The 19,307-nt window shown below is 39.8% G+C and overlaps 1 protein-coding gene across 8 annotated transcripts in view; it reads left to right on the top strand.

The window, feature by feature from the left end:
• The first annotated feature begins 824 nt into the window (after positions 1-824).
• Positions 825-19,307, top strand: part of kcnq5a (potassium voltage-gated channel, KQT-like subfamily, member 5a) — a 117,735-nt gene continuing 99,252 nt past the window's right edge. For 3 of the 8 annotated variants that reach the window (XM_046069936.1, XM_046069934.1, XM_046069935.1), the window contains exon 1: positions 825-2,012. In XM_046069936.1, coding sequence (XP_045925892.1) covers positions 1,633-2,012 — 380 coding nt within the window. In that variant the 5' untranslated portion in view covers positions 825-1,632. The remainder of the gene's footprint in view (positions 2,013-19,307) is intronic. The other 5 variants (XM_046069941.1, XM_046069940.1, XM_046069937.1 and 2 more) reach the window with 4 other exon arrangements.

Below are 19,307 nucleotides of genomic sequence, written 5' to 3'. Positions count from 1 at the left end.
ACATATTTATTCCAGCATCCTTTGCACTCTGCTCCATTACACTATTGTCATGCTGTCTACAAATGTTGTTGTTGTTGTTGTTTTTGTTTACGGTGTGTGTATGTTTGTACTATACCCTGTAGTCTGTTTCTGTTTATTGTTGAACTTTTTTTGCGTTTATGTACTTTTTGCTCTGTGTATGTACAACGAAAGCAATGTAAGACCGGAGTCAGATTCCTCGTATGTGCACACACATTAAAGCTGATTCTGATTTTCCAAACCAATTGCAGAGGACTTTTTTCCGCCTCGTATGGGCTAAACATGTAATACCACTGTTTGACCACTAGAGGTCAAGCTTTGATCACAACAGGGGGAAAAAAAACATCACATGTCTAAAGAAAAAAAGTCCGCGATGGCCTCATGTTGCTGACATCATCCAGGGCGTCTGATGGATAAAGTCAAAAAGGGAAAGGTTAATAGCCAAAAAATTTTACCTCTCTTCAAAAACGTATTTAAGATGAGGACTGCCACTGACCATTGTTTTTAACCATTCAGTTCTTCGGTGTGTTCATTAGAAGGACCGAGCCGAACTTCACAATAACATCACTGAGGGTACTGATTACATTGCTGCCATTCACACGTAGTTACAATGTAAGATTATTTAGTTATAAGTTGTTGCAAAGAACGGAAAAAAGTAGGCGTCTCCTGGGTCACATGGTCGGTCAGTAAGGAAGAGAGCGACACAGCTGTTAACAGCATATTTAGAAAGCGTGTACGGTTCCGGGCGAGAGAGTTTGAGACCGAACAGACACTGCTGCTGAAGCAGTTCACTGTAAAGTCTGTTTCTAATATGAACTAAGAGCTGTCGACCAATTTACTGATGGCGTTTTATACCTACTTTGTGAAAACCGTTTCATGATATTTTCAGTGATACCCGCAACTTCATGTCCAGTTCCCTCCTAAAGTCCGACTTCACACGCAAAATAAGAGACTTTATGTCTGGGAGTGTTTTAAAGCAGAGTTTAATGGGTGGTAGATTACGCGGGTGATTTGGGGTATCAGGCAATTTCCTCTCCTGCGTAAAACTTGCGTCATCGGCGCACTGGTGTCTTCTGACGTTTCTTCAATTAACATTTATTATTCAAATCACCATAGATAGAGATAGAGCCACAACTGTAGAGATCATGCTTGCTGGTGCCGCGTTCTTGTGTCCGATGCCTAAAAGAGAACCATGCTTTGGGCAGCACCGGTGTTCTCTCTAACCTACATGCGCAGAGCAAGTAGCACATCCCGATAGGTAGCACATAGGCCTATCTACAGAACACCGGCAGGCTCCACACAGTTTACAGACAGAGGACGGCGAGTGAGGGTGAGTTGGGGAAGAAAAGAGAGTGTGAGAGAATGGGAGAGCCCTCCCCCTCGCCAAATGTCTCGATGGATCCACTCCTTCATAACCCAACTCTTCTCCAGCCGTGCGCAGATGGCCAAAGTGTCCAAACCGGACTGTGAATCTGCTCAAACAGCCACGGGATGACACAATGAGAGCAGATTAGATATTCAACTCTTTCAACCACTTCTTTGTTTTATTTAGTGTACACTGAAAGTCAAGGTAGCTAAACACCCTCAGGCGAAAGAGCACTTGGCTACATGTGAATGTCTGCCGGTCTACCAGCGCACTACGCTGGTGATGCCATGCCGAGAAATCACACCGGCGACGAGAGCGGCGGCACCGGGCTCTGGCTGAAGACTTCAACGGGACGCCAGGTGCAGGACTACGCACTCAACGATGTGGAGTCTGGGCGGAGGACGATGAATAACGCGGTTGGAGTCGGGGACGGTCTCCTGTCTCCCGCCACGGCAGGTGCGTTGGGATCGGAGAGGAAGCAGGGCGCCCGGCTCAGCCTGCTGGGGAAGCCGCTGACCTACAGCGCGCAGAGCGGCCGCAGGAACGCGCGCTACCGGCGGCTCCAGAATTACCTCTACAACGTGTTGGAGAGACCAAGAGAATGGGCTTTCGTCTACCACGCTTTTGTGTGAGTACTTACACTTTTAGTTATTCTCGCAAAGTGATACAGCACAAAACACTTTTTCTGTTCCTTCTTTTCAATTTTGCAACAGTTTTCCCAGCTCTTAAAGGCTGAATTTAAAGGACAGCAGGTATTTTAAATGATTCATGTTTTATTTAAGCAAGAATAAAGTAAAAACACGACTCACATCTTTTAAAAATATAACAGATTTAAGATGATACTGTAGTTCACTGGTGATAAGGTCCAGCTGGGGTCACATTTTGTTCTTTCCCCCTCCTTATTTTGATGAAGTTGGTGGTTAAGAGTCCTGGCTGTGACTCTCACTGGCCTGATTTCATTCACCAGTTGACTGATTTATAGCTGCATCACTTTATGTCAGTATATGATTTGTTTAGGATGTGATCACCTGTTGCTTTACAAAATTTACAATGCACACTCATGTAATTTTGCACATCTAGTTGCAAAAACTGCATTTAGAGTCAATAAATCAGACAAAGCACAATATTAGGCAAATTTCTTCCTAATCTTGACCCAACACTGGAAGATTTGATGCTCTTACGGAAAGTCAGCATGCTGTCCACTGAAAAGGGTGAGTTCAATATTAACTGCTACTCCCATGCATGTTTTTGAGTCTGTCATCACTAGTTTGGACAGTGAGTTGGTCTTGGGAAAAGTCCTGGAGGGACACTTTATAAAGCTTTTTCAGTTCATAAATTTAAAACAGCCTTCAGCTTGTTTTTTCTGGTGTAAAATAGCTCCTTCATGGCCAAAATTTCTGGCAAAACTCTCCTTATATAAAAAACAACATCCAGTTTCCTTTTTGTTCATGCAGTTTCAATTAACCAATTTGGAGAACAGTCAGGCTGAGCGTTCCTGGTTTGTGTGTCCAACTAAAGTAATAGGATTTGTTCTTTGTGCCCCAACTTAGTATGCTTATCAACATGACACACCCATGTACTGTAAACTGTACTTAATCCACAACAGTTGCTATATTGGTTATGATCATATCTTTAGAGATAGTTGCATAATTATTGGTATACACTTTTACTCTGCAAGATCCTTTTGTGGTTTGTGTTTCTGCGCGGCAGGCCCAAGTGATTCCCTGTCAATCAAACAGTTTAGGCAGTGCTGTGACTTGATTAAGTTTGGGGGTTTTTACTCACTGTCTATGTATCTATCTGTGCATATACCGTATGTATCTCTTTCACACACATACACCAGCACACCCACCAACTGCAGCATGCTTGGAGTGATGAAACACCACATCCCTTTCCGTTCCAACAGTCCTGCTGGACAAGGAGCGCTGTGAAAAGGAGGAAGTGGAGCTGTCAGAGGAGGGGCTGTGAAGCCGGATGTTGACGTTTTATTTGCTCAAGCGGGACAGCTGAGGTCACAGGGGTTAAGTCGTTACATCTGCTCAAAACCACAGTCTTACCCAAACTGTGTAAGTGAGATTAAGAAACATCAGTGAGATTAGGAAAAAAATTTGACTTGGAGGGCTAATTGACAGAAACTAGGAGTCTGTGTTTTTGTGCTTTGATACAGGAAAAATAATTTTTAAGGACTCAGGTGGAAATCATAGATGTATGTTTGCCTACTGTACACATAGCATATGCTTTATATTTTATCTTAGTTTAGCATTTATGTATTGAATGGTGTCGACTTTATACTAGTTCTTCCATTCCCCATTTCATTCACCATTTTTAAGTTAATCGTTTAGAAATTATCCCTGATCCAGTGTCACTAATGAAAAATGCAACATCATAAAAAGATTGAACTCCCAAGCAATAACTAATACACGGGGAGAGGTTTGATTTTTTTCTTTTGGATTATTCCAGTCACAGTAAATGTACTGCATTGTGATTGGACTTTATTTTGTTGCAGCCATCTTGATCTAGACTTAGACTGCTTATTAATGTACTTATTACAGTCATGTGACTGCCATGGATACCCTATTAGACATACCCTAGAGCATTTGATTTATTAATTGATTGAGCTGAAAACAATTAACTGCTACAAAGAGCTGGGGTGTTGTTTACCTTAAAGGAATCATTTTATTCAGTGTTAATGTGTAAATTATTGCTTTGCAGAGCTCTAATTTAATTTTTAATAGATTCATGTAGCATCCATCTGTTGGTTCATTAATTGCCACAATCATTTCTGGTGCCAGTGAGCTTAAAGATCCTTTCTCATTTGTGAAGTTTGTCTGAAGTCATTAACTTGTTGCTGTTGCTGTCGCACCAACACACCTTTGAAACCTTTTGGCAATTCATACATGAAACTTAAGTCACTGATCTTAATAGATTCATTACATAATTTCCACGTGCGGCTGTAGCAAAACTTTGAAGTTTAAATTTAATTGGCATAAAGTGAGTAACATCTTGCACGCAATAACTTCTAATGGGGATAGTTTTGATCAATCGTGCAAATGAAAGCTATGGAGTGAATGCCGCGTTCTATTGCAATGTCCACGGTGACTCTGGTTTAGTTGCTCCAGTGATCGTGCTACTGCAAATGTCATGTTCAGTATTAATTTACTGTTGTTTCAGTGTGTCAGATGACATTTAAGTGAATAGATTTCTTTAGTTGTGACTCCCCATCATTCACTGTGGTATATGTTAATGCTAGGTGGCAGGGAATGGACAACACACACATGCATGCTTGTACAGTTGATTACACATTTGCACATACAGATGTGTATATGCAGAAACAAAGTCAGAACTAAATACACAAACATGCAAAAAAACTTATTCATTAGACACATGGATGTGCTGGAGATGTACACACACACACACACACACACTCACAAATGTAGACACATAAGATTACACTAACTACTTGTATGCACATGCACACATGCTGTACTGTATATTCACACCTGAAAAAATGTGCAAACCCACCCGCACACACAAATGTATATATCATTTTTATTGCACACAGATGCAGTACACTCAAACCAGAAAACATACTCATATATCAACAAATATACACAAATACACATACATACAAATGTAGACATTGCCTCAGATTCACACAGTCACATGGCTACACACAAACACATTCATACGTGGTAGGAGATGCACACACACACACACACACACACACACACACACACACAGAAACCAAAGAAAGTACATCATTTATAAAAGAAAAGTTCTCTTTGATTGTTTAATTAGGCTGCTGTTATGCGGAAACAGATGCTGCTATGTGTGCTTGTGTGTGTGTATCAGTGCTGTGCAAGTGTGTCAAAAACAGCCTTATAGTGTGTGTGTGTGTGTGTGTGTAATCTACATATGTATGCTACTGTGTATACTCTTTATAGGAAACCTGATTTGCTGATTGGATGCAGTATGAATCAAGACAGTTTTAAGAATCCGGGCTTGCTTTTTGCCAAATAGTGCTCTGAAGCATTAAGATTCAATCTCTTAATGAGATGGCGTGTGTTGGGCTAATCACATTTGCTGAAATGGGTTCCAGCCACAGTCTGCATTATGTTCTATACTCAGAAGATGATTCCTTTCTGTGCGTGTGTGTTGATCTGTGTATGAGAGTGATGTTTCACCAAATTTTTCATCTGTTTGCTTAACTTTTTGTGTTTTGTGCAATTGTAAAGATTGTGTCTATCTATCTATCTATCTATCTGTCAGCACGGGTGTATGTATCCACATGTCGGCTTTTGAATGTGAGAAGTTACGTAAATGCGTGTGAGAGAGAGATTGATTGATTCAGTCACACACGGTTTAAGTGCGTCAGCCATTGATCCCAGTGCTGTTCTGGTATATCGACAGGTAGCGCATCCACCCATCCTAGTAATTTGCTACAATGCAGATACACACCTTGTTCTAACGATCAACATCAGTCCAGTTTTATCCTTTAATCACACAGATTTGTGCAGGGTTTGGGATGCATTAACTCAGCTAAAGATGGCTCTTTAAAGGGAATGACACTTTTATAAATAAGATATTCACTAGCAAGGACCACGCCACAACAATATGTGGTTTAAAGGTTTAATGAATGTTCTGAATGTACAGATATATAAATGGATGTAAAGGGGAATGGTGGTGGAGAAAGGATGCCATCTAGATGCTGATCTGGGAGGCTGCGTGATGAGCGGGCAGCTGAGACTCAGAGTGGGGGTTCTTGGTAGAAGTTTCGCCCGAGTGATTTATTGACCCCCCAGACGGTACCTAGATGAGACATGAGAGAGTGCACCAGGTTGAATAGGAAGGGATGATGGGATGAAGGGATGAGAGGGTAAGGGGTGAGTGGATGAAGGGAAGGGAAAGGGAGGGTGGGTCGAGCAAACAGAGACAGAGGAGGCCGGTTGAATAAGCCTGGGTGAAGATATACTTGTCAGCTGATTAGAGGTGTGGTGTTAGGCGTGGCCCTGCTCCTGAAGTTAACTAATTAACATAATTTGTTTTCCTCTTGGTGTTGCTGCTCTACCCTTTCAAACCAGCCATAGTAGGGTTGGGCAATATGTCGAATATACTCAATATATCTGAAATAAATTAATGTACGCTGGTCACCGCAGAGGGGTGATTAACGGAAAAACTGTGAAGCTAGTAAGCATCTCTGGGGCTATAGGTCACAGATTCCCTTGCTGTGGCAAAAAAAATCCCAAGAGAGAATGTGATCAGTCATCTGATTGCTCCAATTACTCTACCGCAGCTTCCAGCTCCCACCACACTCCATCACACACAGGTTACCCACAAAGCCACCTTTCTTAAAAGGGAAGACTCGGCAGGTAACACACAGGTGCAGTTAGGCTGGGGGTGTGCTAACCAGAGGTGGAAGATGTAGTAAGGTCCATTACTTAAGCAAAAGTACTAATACCAACCTCACTTTGAAAATACTTCAGTACAAGTAAAGGTTCTGCATTCTAAACCTTACTAACTTAAAACTAATTAAATTTTATAGCAAAATTTACGTAGAGTAGTCATTGTGCAGTAAAATATTGCATTTTACTACTGTAGATGTTTAAGGTCTTACTGTTGTGTAGTTTCTACAAGATCAATTATAGGCCATATTGACCAGCCCTAAGCCGTAGCAATTTTGTTTGACCCTTCAGTGGTGGTGAGGGATTGAGGGCATCAGTGAGTTGTTCATCTTGGAACAGAAGGAGTATATTTTTGCTGCCCTGAGAAAACGTGTCTCTCACAACACAAACAACTTTGACTACACTGATTGGATTTTTGAAACCTGAAATAATATAAAAGTCTGTCGCACCCAGAGATTATTCAAACTGCAAGTGCATTGATAAAAAAAAGTAAAATGCACTCAGACCTGAAAAACATCAAAGGTATCCTGAAGAAACTGCACTTTGTTTCCTGAGAACATGGCAACATTTGAGACACCTGAGCACATAAAAGAGTTTCAAACACAGCCTCTGTGTCTAGGTTCAGAGTTACTTCCAGGTAGAGGGGAGAATGTTGGCTATCACCCAATGGAAAATGCTGGAAAATGCTAAGGACCCATTAGAAAGGATGAATAGAAAAAGTGATGTGTGTGTGCCCATCTGTGTATAAATACTGTCATGATGTGTTCCGGTGTTTGTATGAATAGGTACAGAGCGGGTACCCTATTAAAGTGTGTGTGTTTTATGTCTTCACTGGAGAGTGTAAGAAAGCACAGATACAGTGTGGATTTGTGTGCCCAGGTCACTAGTTGGCACACTATCATCCATGGCAAAACAGAAGGATTGATGATCAGGAAGCAGGAGAAGATACGTAAATAAGTAAAAGGGAGAAAGGGAGATGGAAATAAGATTAACGGGGGAGGTGAAGATGAAAACAGGGACAACATTTTCTGTGCTGGAAACACAAAAGGCAGAATCTTAAAGGTTGGTTTATTTCATGTAGTTTGGAGGAAAGGAAACATCCGGATGTCTACTCTGATTTTGAAATTAAGAAAAGGGCACTTACAGTCGTCATATCCAGGCAAAAATATTTCACAGACAGCTCTGTATGCAAGATATGCAAACACGCAATGACAGATACAAAATACAAGTTCACTTAGTAAAGATTATGTCAACACCAGGATGTTTACATGATTAACATTTTTCTCTTCCTCAGAAATAAAGTACAAGCAAATATTAAGGAGTTAGATATGATTATGTGGTAATGCAGTTAAAAGCAGGGACAGTTTTGTAAGTCTTTTTACAGTTTTTCTTTTGCTAAGTTGCAATGGTCAAAACTAAAGCCACTTTTTCAAAACTCTTCACACAGTCTGCATTACCAACATGCATCTTGGCCAAACAATTAATCTCACCTGCAAAAGTCACTCAAACCACCAAAACACTTCTCAAAATGAACTTGTTCAACCAAAACACTGGCAACAAGTCTCTCTCAGAAAGCATCCATTGTCAGTCATAACACACTGACCTACAAAAAACGAAGGATTATGTAAATTTGATTAACTTAATCTTCAAAATGTGACAGATTTCTCATATAAATCAGTATTTCACATAGAATACAGTTGTTCTCAGTCACTTTGGTACATTTCTCAGATCAGAATTGAAATTCTACTTGTTCAACCTGCACATCCTCTAGTCATGTGTGCACATCATATGTAAAAGCAATTTCCCAAATTGATTGAAATTGCAAATGGCAAATGCTTTGACACATTTATGCAAATGATTATGTACAATTGTCTGCTGTTTCCTACATTATCAGTTGCTTACTGTACTGTTGTCATGTTGATCACAATGTATTACAGTATACTGGTTCTCTGTTAAGAAGTCTTACCCCCAAAACATCTAGACATAAGTTCATTGCGTAAGTCACCACATGCAAAATGGTTGAACACGTAATGTGCAAATAGTTTTTTCTACATGTCTGTTAAACTTTTTTTTTTGTAAATGTGTGCTACGGTAAATTGATGAAGATATCTGTTGTGATGTGAATAAGAATTTGTGGTCCAATAGACAGGAACGTCAGCCTGAGGGGGTGTTTCCAACAGATTCCTGAAATTTCAGTGCTGCAATACAGTTTTTCTCAGTTGTTTACACAGTAACACTGGTACGTGAGACACAATGACCACAACTTGTAATAGAAGCACCAACCACTTGAACCAATTAAATAAATAATAATAAAATACAAGCACATTTCCTGCTTTACACTCAGCTTGCGGTTTTACAGTAAAACCAATTTCATAAAACTACACACATTTCTCTACGCACATAGACGTAAACATAAAATGTACGTAAATGTTCTGCTGAGATTTTCTATGTATTTCAGTCTGGTTGCTGCAAAAATGCAGGATATTTGCAATCATTCTGTTTTGAATGTGATTTAACAGTTTTGGACAAAGTGTTAGCATTTGAAAAATGTGCTGCAAATATATAGAGTTTTGCAGGTGGTGAAGTAGTAAAGAGAAAGTAGTCACTGAATGCATTTTGTGTGAAAGCAATGAAAAATGATTCACAGTTTGGTCCACATATACATTTCTGTTTCGCTAACTATGTGATGGGTTTTGACAATGTGACTTCAGTTTTGACCAATGCAGGTTAGCAATTGAAAAAAACTGTAAGTTGCAATCGAGGATAGTCCAATATTCAGTATTTCAGATTCAGCTGAACATTTTGGCAGGAGGAGCATAATTTATCATTCAAACTGATGATTGATGCATGAATCAGTGCATCACTCCCAACACACCGTGGATCATCAGAAAATCCCCTTTCTTCTCTTGAAGTTATACTAAACCGTATTTGTCTACAGTTTTAACCATCACTGTCTCAGTTCTTTCCAGTGCACCAGGAATGCTTATGTAAAGCTCCCCATGAACATTCGGTTTCATCACACCCACTACATATTCTCGTCAATGTTCCTGAATTTAGTACATTTGCAAATGTGTGTATTAAAAAAAAGGAGCTAATTAGTCTGAGTCAGAGTAGAGAGATTTCATGTACGATCAGATCCGCTTTGATGGCGGTGTCATCAGAGAACCAGTCGGCTACATCAGTCAGAGCTCACTGGTGAGAAGGTGCGAGATTGGAAGGACTGCAGTGACAAATATACTGTGACATTCAAGCAGGTCACACAGGAAGTGTGTATGTTGTAAATCTGTGTGTGTGGGTGGGTGTGTGTGTGTGTGTGTGTGTCGAAAGAGATTGTGTTTCTTTTAGAGCACATACATGTCTATGAGAGCGAAACAAATAATGCAAGTGGTTGTGAGAAATAATGTGAGTGTGTGTTTATATATAAGTGTGTGTGTGTGTGCATTTTTGTGTATTTGTGGTTGTCATTAGTAACTAGGCCTGCACGATATTGGAAAAAACTGACATTGCAATATTTTTCTTTTCTGTGATATATATTGCGATATGAAAAAATACAGGAATTTTCACCAGATGACTTTAATTGAAAAGAATTAAGCATCTAGAATTATTGGGGTGATTTTGTGGGGGAAAAAAATCACTTATTTTAAATGCATTCTATGCTTTATTTAGCTTTAACGCAGAAAACACTTTTTAAACAAAATAACAAAAATAAATAGAGTGGTTTACATAAGTTGCTTTTCTTTCTGCAGCCAAATCCACAGTGTCTGTGATTTTCTCCTGTTCCTCGCTTATTTTCATGTTGTTGTCGACAACTAACGTGGTGGGGCCTATTTTATATGTTTGATAAACTGATCAAGAACAATATTGTGATTGGTGGTTTGCTGCACATGCAGAACCTGCTTGTTACTCACTCGCAGTCCAAAAACCCTTAAATTAGAGTAAATGATGTTCCATCAGACTTCTCTTGTAATTTGGTCATGGAAAATGACAACTGAACGAGTTTTTTCCTTTTGTATCAAACAGCAAAGAAATGTTTGAGTTAATTTGACTTTCTTGACATTGCATTGTTCTGCGATGTGACTTTTACATAAGGACACATTGCAATGACGATATATTGTGTAGCCCTATTATTAATAATTGTGTGTGTGTGTGTTTAGGACTGGTATAACACACACACACACAACTACTGTTGCACAGTTTTTCCTAATATTAATGTGACTGTATTAGTATGCATGGTTATATGGTGTATCTGTTGCTCCATACGTATATATGCTTGTGCTTGTGTGCGTGCACATGCATGTGCGTGCTCGTTAGTCATCCGGCAGCCCTCTTGTACATCAGCGGAGGTGCCAGTTTGCTGAGTAGACTCCAGCACTGATGGATGGAGACAGGCTGAGCTCGTCTGTGCTCCTGCCCACACAGAGTGCACTGTGCTGGGTTCGCTTCATACCAGTCTCCCTCGCCCTGTCAGCATACACCTCAGATGTTACCCTGTCAGCTCTCTAAACGAGAACATGCCACAAAAGCACACACTCACAGAATCCCATATACACGCCTACACATATTAGCACACACAAATACACATTTGCACGTAGTGCTTTACACATAACACACGCTCGGGTGCATAGCTTCGTAGTTTGTAATATTATAAGCAAAACGTACTTAAAGTAGTAAATGTGCTCATTATGCCTGGAGGCATGCTGTCTGTTCATTTCCAGAGCAATGTCTCCATGCATAGTGTTTCTGCCAGGTAGCTTGTTAAAAGTGATTTAATAGTAAATTGGGAAGTCATTGACCATGCCATGAGCTTTTCTTCCATTTATTTTTAAGTATTTTAACATACACTGAACATAATTAAAAACACAACACTTTTGTTTTTGCCCCCATTCATCAAGAGGTGAACTCAAAGATCTAAGACTTGTACACAAAAGGCCTATTTCTCTCAAAAATTGTTCACAAATCTGTCAAAATGTGTGTTAGTGAGCACTTCTCCTTTGCCGAGATAATCCATCCACCTCACAGGTGTGGCATATCAAGATGCTGATCAGACAGCATGGGTGTTGCACAGGTGTGCCTTAGGCTGGCCACAATAAAAGGCCACTAGAAAATGTAATTTGTGAAAAATATTTGAGAGAAATAGGCATTTTGTGTACATAGAGAAAGTCTGTATATGTGTATATCCATCCACCCAGTACTTTTGTGCAGCGTCTATCCAGTTTGTCTGGAAACCTCACAATGAGTCCAAGAAGTCAATGCACTTCGCCATTGTGCACCAAGAAATAGTTGCAGCATTTAACTCCCACTAAAAGCAGAAATAGTTAATCCTTGACAGTTGTTAACCAGTTCACATTCCCTATTAGTGGGTGAACAATCCAACGCTTGGTAAATTCTATTTCGCAATAATAGATATTCTATATTGTCCGTGAAGGGGCATTTGTTTTCACAGTCTGCGTGTGTTTGTCTCACATTAAAAACATACAGATACATACAATACATAAGTTAAAATAATAGGAACATTTACACTGAAGGATTAGAAAGTAAAAACTATGAACGCTTGCTATAATCTTTGCTGACACCTTCTGCTTTAAACCACAGAAACTAGTAAAGGCTGTTCATTTGTGAGCTTTAGAGGTGTTTGACTTACTTTAGCTTCAAGACCCCTGGTGGTATTGATCTTCTTATATAACTCTTGGAAAGAAAGCAAATTAGAGTATTTCACAAAACTATTTCTTTAATGTAGAGTAAGCAGTAAAATATTTCCCTCTGATATATATAGAGAATATTTGTGTAAATGTTTATGTAGAGAGTTTGTGTAAATGTAGTTGGTTACCTTACTCACAAAAAACACACTCCACACTCAACTGTTCTCATGCACACGCACACACACACACACAGCTCGCTGAGTCACTCTTTGCTCTGTGGCACCAGAGAAATCCTCAGATATAGCAAGATTTATAGAGCTATATATATCAGCTTTACCAACTGGGGTGAGCGTTTCAATATTTCAGTAGGTTGTGTGTGTGTGTGTGTGTGTGTGTGTGTGTGTGTGTGTGTGTCAGGCAGGTTAGTCTGGTCTGTGCATTATCAGTACACACACACACATAGACCTATCGTAGCAAAAACATACAATCCAGTTTGTTGTGAATAATTTATCTTGGTTAGTCATACACATTTTTCCCAGGTTACACACTGATTCAGGCAGAACAGCACCACCTCGCCCACGCTGACAGGTTTCTTCGATGGACTGAGACAGAATACTGTATGAACAGGTGTTTTCTTCATTTGACATTTTCTTTTTTTGTGGAAGGATTGGGGAATGTCTTTTGTCATTCTAGGCAAATAATTGGATTTGGAGAGAGTGCTGAGAGTTGCAGGAGATGGAGGTATTGAGAGGAAGAGAGAAAGTGGCTTGATTGAGAAAAGAGAAGGCGAACAGAGGGATGGTGAAATGAGATTACAGAGACAGAGGTAATATGCTTTAAGTACAGACAGTCTGCCATCTTGTTTAACTGCCTCAAAGTCACTCTCTCTAATAAAACGATTAGTTCTTCAAGTCATTAATCAAGTAAAATGTCATTGATTTCAGCTTCACAAATTGGAGAATTCGCTGCTTTTATCCAGAATATCTTTGGGTTTTGGACTGTTGGTAAAACAAAACAAGCAATTTCAAGATGTCACCGTTGGCTCTGGGAAATTGTAACAATAACATTTTGACATTTTCTAGACGGTCTATATTTCTAGACAATGGTTGATTCAATTATCAAATAATTCACAGATTAATTAATAGTGAAATTAACTGCTGGTTATATGAGCACAATGATGTAAATGATGTTATGGGAATGCTAAGTAGCTTGAACCGAATTGTTACATACACTTGAGCTGTGTCTCAATTCATGCACTTCCATACTTACACTTACTATTTTGAGGGCATAAGTGTGTTCACACTGAGAACTATGACAAAATGTAGTGCACAGTGAGTAAAGTTGAGTGTGGATCGCTGGACACTTCTCAACCTCAGCAACCGCCATTTTAGGTACGTAGCGGAAGTGGGCAGGAACAACAACACGAGAGAAGCGGAAAGCAGCAGAGAGACAGAACAACAGAACGTTCTTTTACAAGTTTCGTACACTATTTCATCACTAAATTCACTTCTGAGAAGTTCTTGAGGCGAGAAATCAAATGTGTAGATGTCGAATATTGACAGTTTTATGAAAATTGTTGGCAAATCGAAAATGTGGTCAAACGTTTTTGGAGTTGAGAAGCTCCACAACCGCCGCCAGGCAAAGCTAACGAGCCGGCCTGCCAATCACACTCACAGAGCCCTCTGCTCCCGCAGTCACACAGACCACTGCAGCCACAACGTCAGAGGAAACCACAGCTGTAAGATAGTTTTAAATGTTCGTACTGCTGTCATTTTGTTATTACATTTTGAGTAATTTAAATCAAATGAAGAGACATCTGGCTTATGATGTACCGGAAATTCTTTTCTTGTGAAACTTAAAAAAACAAATAAATAAACAACCGAAATAGTATGAAAAGGGGACTGTTGTTACTTTATTATTATTATTATTATTATTATTAGTGGACAGTTGCGGTTACAATACTTGCTTTCTATTGCTTTTATTTTATATAATTCTTACTTATGCACCAAAATACCAAAGCAAATTACTTGTAAATTAAAACGTGGCAATAAACCTGATTCTGAGCATTTTATTTTGGGTGATAATGCCTGGCTGTTATTTTGGGGGTGTTGCACAATCGTGCGATAGTCATTTCCAGTTGTGCACAACAGCAGTGTTTGATTTGAGAACACTACCCTGTCAAAATTAGCGCATTGAGCAAATAAGTACATAGTGTACGCAGTGCACTGCATGTTAGTATACTAAAGGAAGTACCCAAATTTAGACACAGCTTCTACTTATGAAGCACACCCCAAATGCATTGAATGAAGACAGAAGGTAATGGTGGTGAAAATCACAAGGTAAAGAGAGGACATAAACCAGAAACATGCAGACACACACAAAAAAACTTAACCTATTATGTGTCATTGTTGACCAACTGCCGACACCGACTGGTGTGCTGCCAAGTGAACGCTCACTGCGGTTATCAAAGCCAATGTGACACGTTAAACTGGCCAGTTTCCATTTCCAGAGGCTTTACTTCATCCGACCCACACTGTTGTACTGTGAGATAGAACCCAGGGGCATGTTTCACCAAATTTGCAACTTGCAAGCTGTGATTTGCAACAGGTAGTAATTTCCTAACACTAATTTTGACACATTTCACTGGTTGGAAATAAGACTGTGAAGCCCAGATGGGTGGATTGCTTTATCCCAGTTCAGCTGGAAAATAATGTGCCAGATTAATGGTCTGTGTCACCCTGTGATCAAAAATATGCATGAGTTGATGTCCCCTTATTCCATTATTCATCAATTGGTCCAGTTCAATTACCATAAATGATGACCAGTTGAAGGTAAATACACCATAATCTCATAATATATTCCAAATTTTAGGGGCTGCCTGAATGTGAGATATTTAGGGTAGGAAAGAACACGAATTTTGTCCCCCAAATTCCTGCTAGACACGACCACATCTGCAAGACCCTTTGGAAGAAGTCACTTTTGCTTACGTAAAAAAATGAAGCTACTCAACTGGGATGCTGCAGCTGTCACCATGCAGTCAGAGAGTACAATATTAGTTAAGGCAAAATGCATATGAATAATTAATCTATATGTAACAGCACTACAGTTCGGGCCCTATCTTGCACCTGGCACAAAGCGGCGCAAAGTGCAGCGCATGTGTCATTGCTAGACACTGTGCGCATTAACTCACGCGGCACAGCAACATAACTTCATTCATTCTTAGAATCTTCCAACTCGGTCAGGATCTAATGTTGATTCATGTTCTGTGTTCTTCTACACATCCAAAAGGTCTCACACACAGTCCACATTCATACAGTGAAACTGTTTTGAGTAAAGCAGCCATCCTCTTGATTGATACTGAGCTCCATCAGAGCGTCGAAATTATTTCAGAAGTTAAAGTTGAATTCTGTTTCCTCTGGAAAGTTTCCTTTGTCATGTCAAGTTTATAACAACAGTTTTTGTGTGTTTTGCTGCTGAAATGCACCACAATATTTGCTGTGATTTTACTGCGCACATGGAAACATTTAAAATGACTGACAGCAGCCCCTCTAATCATGAAAGTAAATCGTTAAAGAAAACACTTATACATCAATAAAACACAAAATAAAGAAACCACAGGAAGAGAGAGAAATGTGATCCACGACTGGTTCATCATAGATTATAACAATGCAGCGCAGTAAGGATCTAGACATTTCATAGAGGAGCGTCTGTCTGTCTATTAACAGACTCCAGTCTGCAGTGGAGTTCAGATACATTGCTGATAAACCACTATTTTACTTTTCTTTAACAAGAGTATTAAAATACGCCTTTGTCTGTTTTATTATTTATTTATATATGTATTGATTTGTCACCGGCCCGGACAGGGGGGCATAAATGGGAATGGGGGGCACAAACACTGTACAAACAGACACCACAGAGAAAGGACAACACCTGCTAGAGAACGGGTATAGGGGTGGCGACAACAGGAAACAGCAGAGGAAAGCAGCAATTGCAGAAAGCAACGAAACCTGCAAGAGAAAGGGGAGGGGGGCTTGGGGCGGAGAAAAAAACAAACAAAAAAACAAAACCAAGAGACAACCAGCCGAACAGCAGCAACAAACAGCTGACATAAGAAAACAACTGAGGGAGAAATGAAAAGGAGAAACTGTCATGCAAAATAAATAAACAACACGGCACATCCATGAGAGCTGGAATAATAACAATCAATTTAAATAAGTAACTTGTGAAAAGCATAGAGACCGTTTTTTTATATCATGTTCACACTTCTGTCCATATCCCCCCCTCTGTTATGAGTCTGCGATTCAGTCAGTTGATGATTTTAATAATGCACCATTCATCCGCCATTATATGCGCCAAGGTACAAGCGCACCTGGCTTATAAAGGGAATGGGAGATGACTCTCTGATCTGTTTATTGCATGTTGCATCCAAAACATACCCACAACAATATACAACCCTTTTGAACAAGGCACCTGGCGCACTGAACATTTATTTCTGTTAAACTAGCAAAATTGGAGTGAGTTGGATTTGCTTATTGTGGACTTGCTACAGTTCCTCTGATTGAGGTAGCAACATCACTGTTGTATTGTGAGATAGAAGCCAGGGGCCCGTTTCACCAAATTTGCAACATGCAAGCTGTGATTTGCTACAGGTAGTAATTTCCTAACACAAGAGTCAGACTTGAAGATCTGTCAGTTCTTACCAGTAGTAGTTTCATACATCAGGCAGTCTGTAGTGAACTTGTGTTGCATCGTACATTAGACATTTTGAGAAGATGCTTTTAAAGCAGCTAATAAGCAAAACGGAGTCAACTGACACAACATTTGTACTTAATTTTTATTTAAAGATTAATATCATTCTCTCTCCCTTTTCCACTCTCTGTGTTGCTGAATCTGTTGTGAATCAATGTTCCTTTATTGCCCTTTAAAGATGTCTCTCTTTTGTTGCGGAGGCGTCAGACTGTGGCTGCCCTTTGAAGTGCTCTGAGTGAAGAATCCTGGGCATATGTGGAAGAGTTTAATGAAAATGACTGAGGCAAGCTATGTTTTTTTTTTAATTTTTCATTAAAAGCCATCAGGAGCCAGAACGTGTTGTTCTTGGATAGTGTTCCAGGACCATGGAGCGCTGTCCATCATATATTTGTATTTGTTTACTGAGTGGGGAATCTTTATTGTCCCTTGGTATGAGATCAAGGGGTCTCTCATATCTCAAACTTGAGAGAGTGATGCATCACATTGCTGCACTCCAGGATCCTTAAAGGGACACTGAATGAGCTCAAAACCGGTGCTGCAGTACAGGTCAAAACAACTGCATCAGACCCAAGCTGCTACAGTGTTTACTTTTGCTTTGTTTCAAAGGGAAGTACATTTGCTTTTACTGTGCTAAAAACACAAGATGACCATAATACACAACTCAGTTATGTCAAAGCTCAGTTATCCTAGAATAATGTGTCTGCCTCTTTCTACAGCTCCTTTGTGGTTGATGTAGATTCATGTTGACACTCAGTGGAGCCCACGCTTTTGCAAGCCTGCACTACTGCATGGTCCACATGTACAATTTCACATTAGTTTTTCCTCACTTCTTAGTTCGCAAACCATTTGGAACTGAGTATTAAGTAAAGAGTGCAGAAGAAGTCCAGAGTTTTGGCATTGAGACTCTTCGTCACTCCCTAGAAGGTCAGCATAACATGTACTGGGGAGTGACAATAATGATTTCCACACTGACACTTAAAGACCGCTGGTAGATGCACTGGGTTTAGGTGGGACTTATGAAGGACAGCAAATGGCTGTAGCAGTTGCAGCATAGGTTTCAGGTGAGTAGTGCAGCAGCAGGCATCGCAAAGCAAAAGAGTCAGGTGAGCAGTGGTTGCTTAAATACATTGTAATATTTCAACAGGTGTGTTCAATATGCCAGTGGTTCTCAAACCTTTTCACATCAAGGACCCCTAACTGACATAAACATACAGTATGTATACCTCAAGGACCCCACTTTGAGAACCACTGGAATATACAGTTTAATGAAACTGACTGAGCGAGTATAATATGTCATGTGACAGAAGCAGAGGGCTCTAGTCTGTGGGGACAACTACCTCACATGCTTTGCTTCGTTTCTAATAGTTGTATTTTGTATAGAGTTAGAAAAGACAATGTCATTTTTTTATATAAAAAAGACTACAGACAGACAAATGAATGATGAGACACCAGAATTTGCATGTTTAACTGGGAGGGGTTGTTCTGTGGACTTTTTAATAAGTGACTCAATGATTAGTGTGATTATTTCACCAGGTGCTGAACAACAATGCAGCATGCTACCTTTAGTGAATGACCAGAGCACTGTTGTCAGGTATCAGGAGGGATAGGCAAGGCACTTTTACTTGTAAAGCTTTACACAAGGGCAATTTAAAGTCCGTTTGTATGAATGCAGGTCTTTTACCATTTGATTGTGTGCAAATACATAAATAAATGTACAGGAAACTTAAGTAGGTGGAAGCCAGATCTTCATTGGTTGTTGTTGAAGTTCCTGCTGGGTACCAGTAGAGGATGAGGTCACAGACCTGTTTTCTGTTATGTGACCTCATCAGATGGAGTCTCAATAAAGCTTCTGTGAAGCAAACCTGACAGAGATGATGGAATGAGGGAGAAGCTGAAAAATTAGGTGACAGACTGATGATGATGGTGGATTTTAGGAAGCGGAAGATGAGCAGGTTTTTGTGTGTGTGTGTGTGTGTGTGTGTGTTTACCAAGTAAGCAACATGATTGATCAAATCACTCTGCAAATGTTCAACAATTTATAAAAATGGTTCAACTCTACATGCTTTGGAATTTCTTTGCGTATGTGCACTTTAGTGTGTGTGTGTGTGTGTGTGTGTGTGTGTGTGTGTGTGT

This window comes from Micropterus dolomieu, linkage group LG15 (assembly GCF_021292245.1).
Source record: "Micropterus dolomieu isolate WLL.071019.BEF.003 ecotype Adirondacks linkage group LG15, ASM2129224v1, whole genome shotgun sequence".
In the NCBI taxonomy this organism is placed as follows: Eukaryota; Metazoa; Chordata; class Actinopteri; order Centrarchiformes; family Centrarchidae; genus Micropterus; species Micropterus dolomieu.
This window is presented reverse-complemented; position numbering and strand designations above follow the sequence as displayed.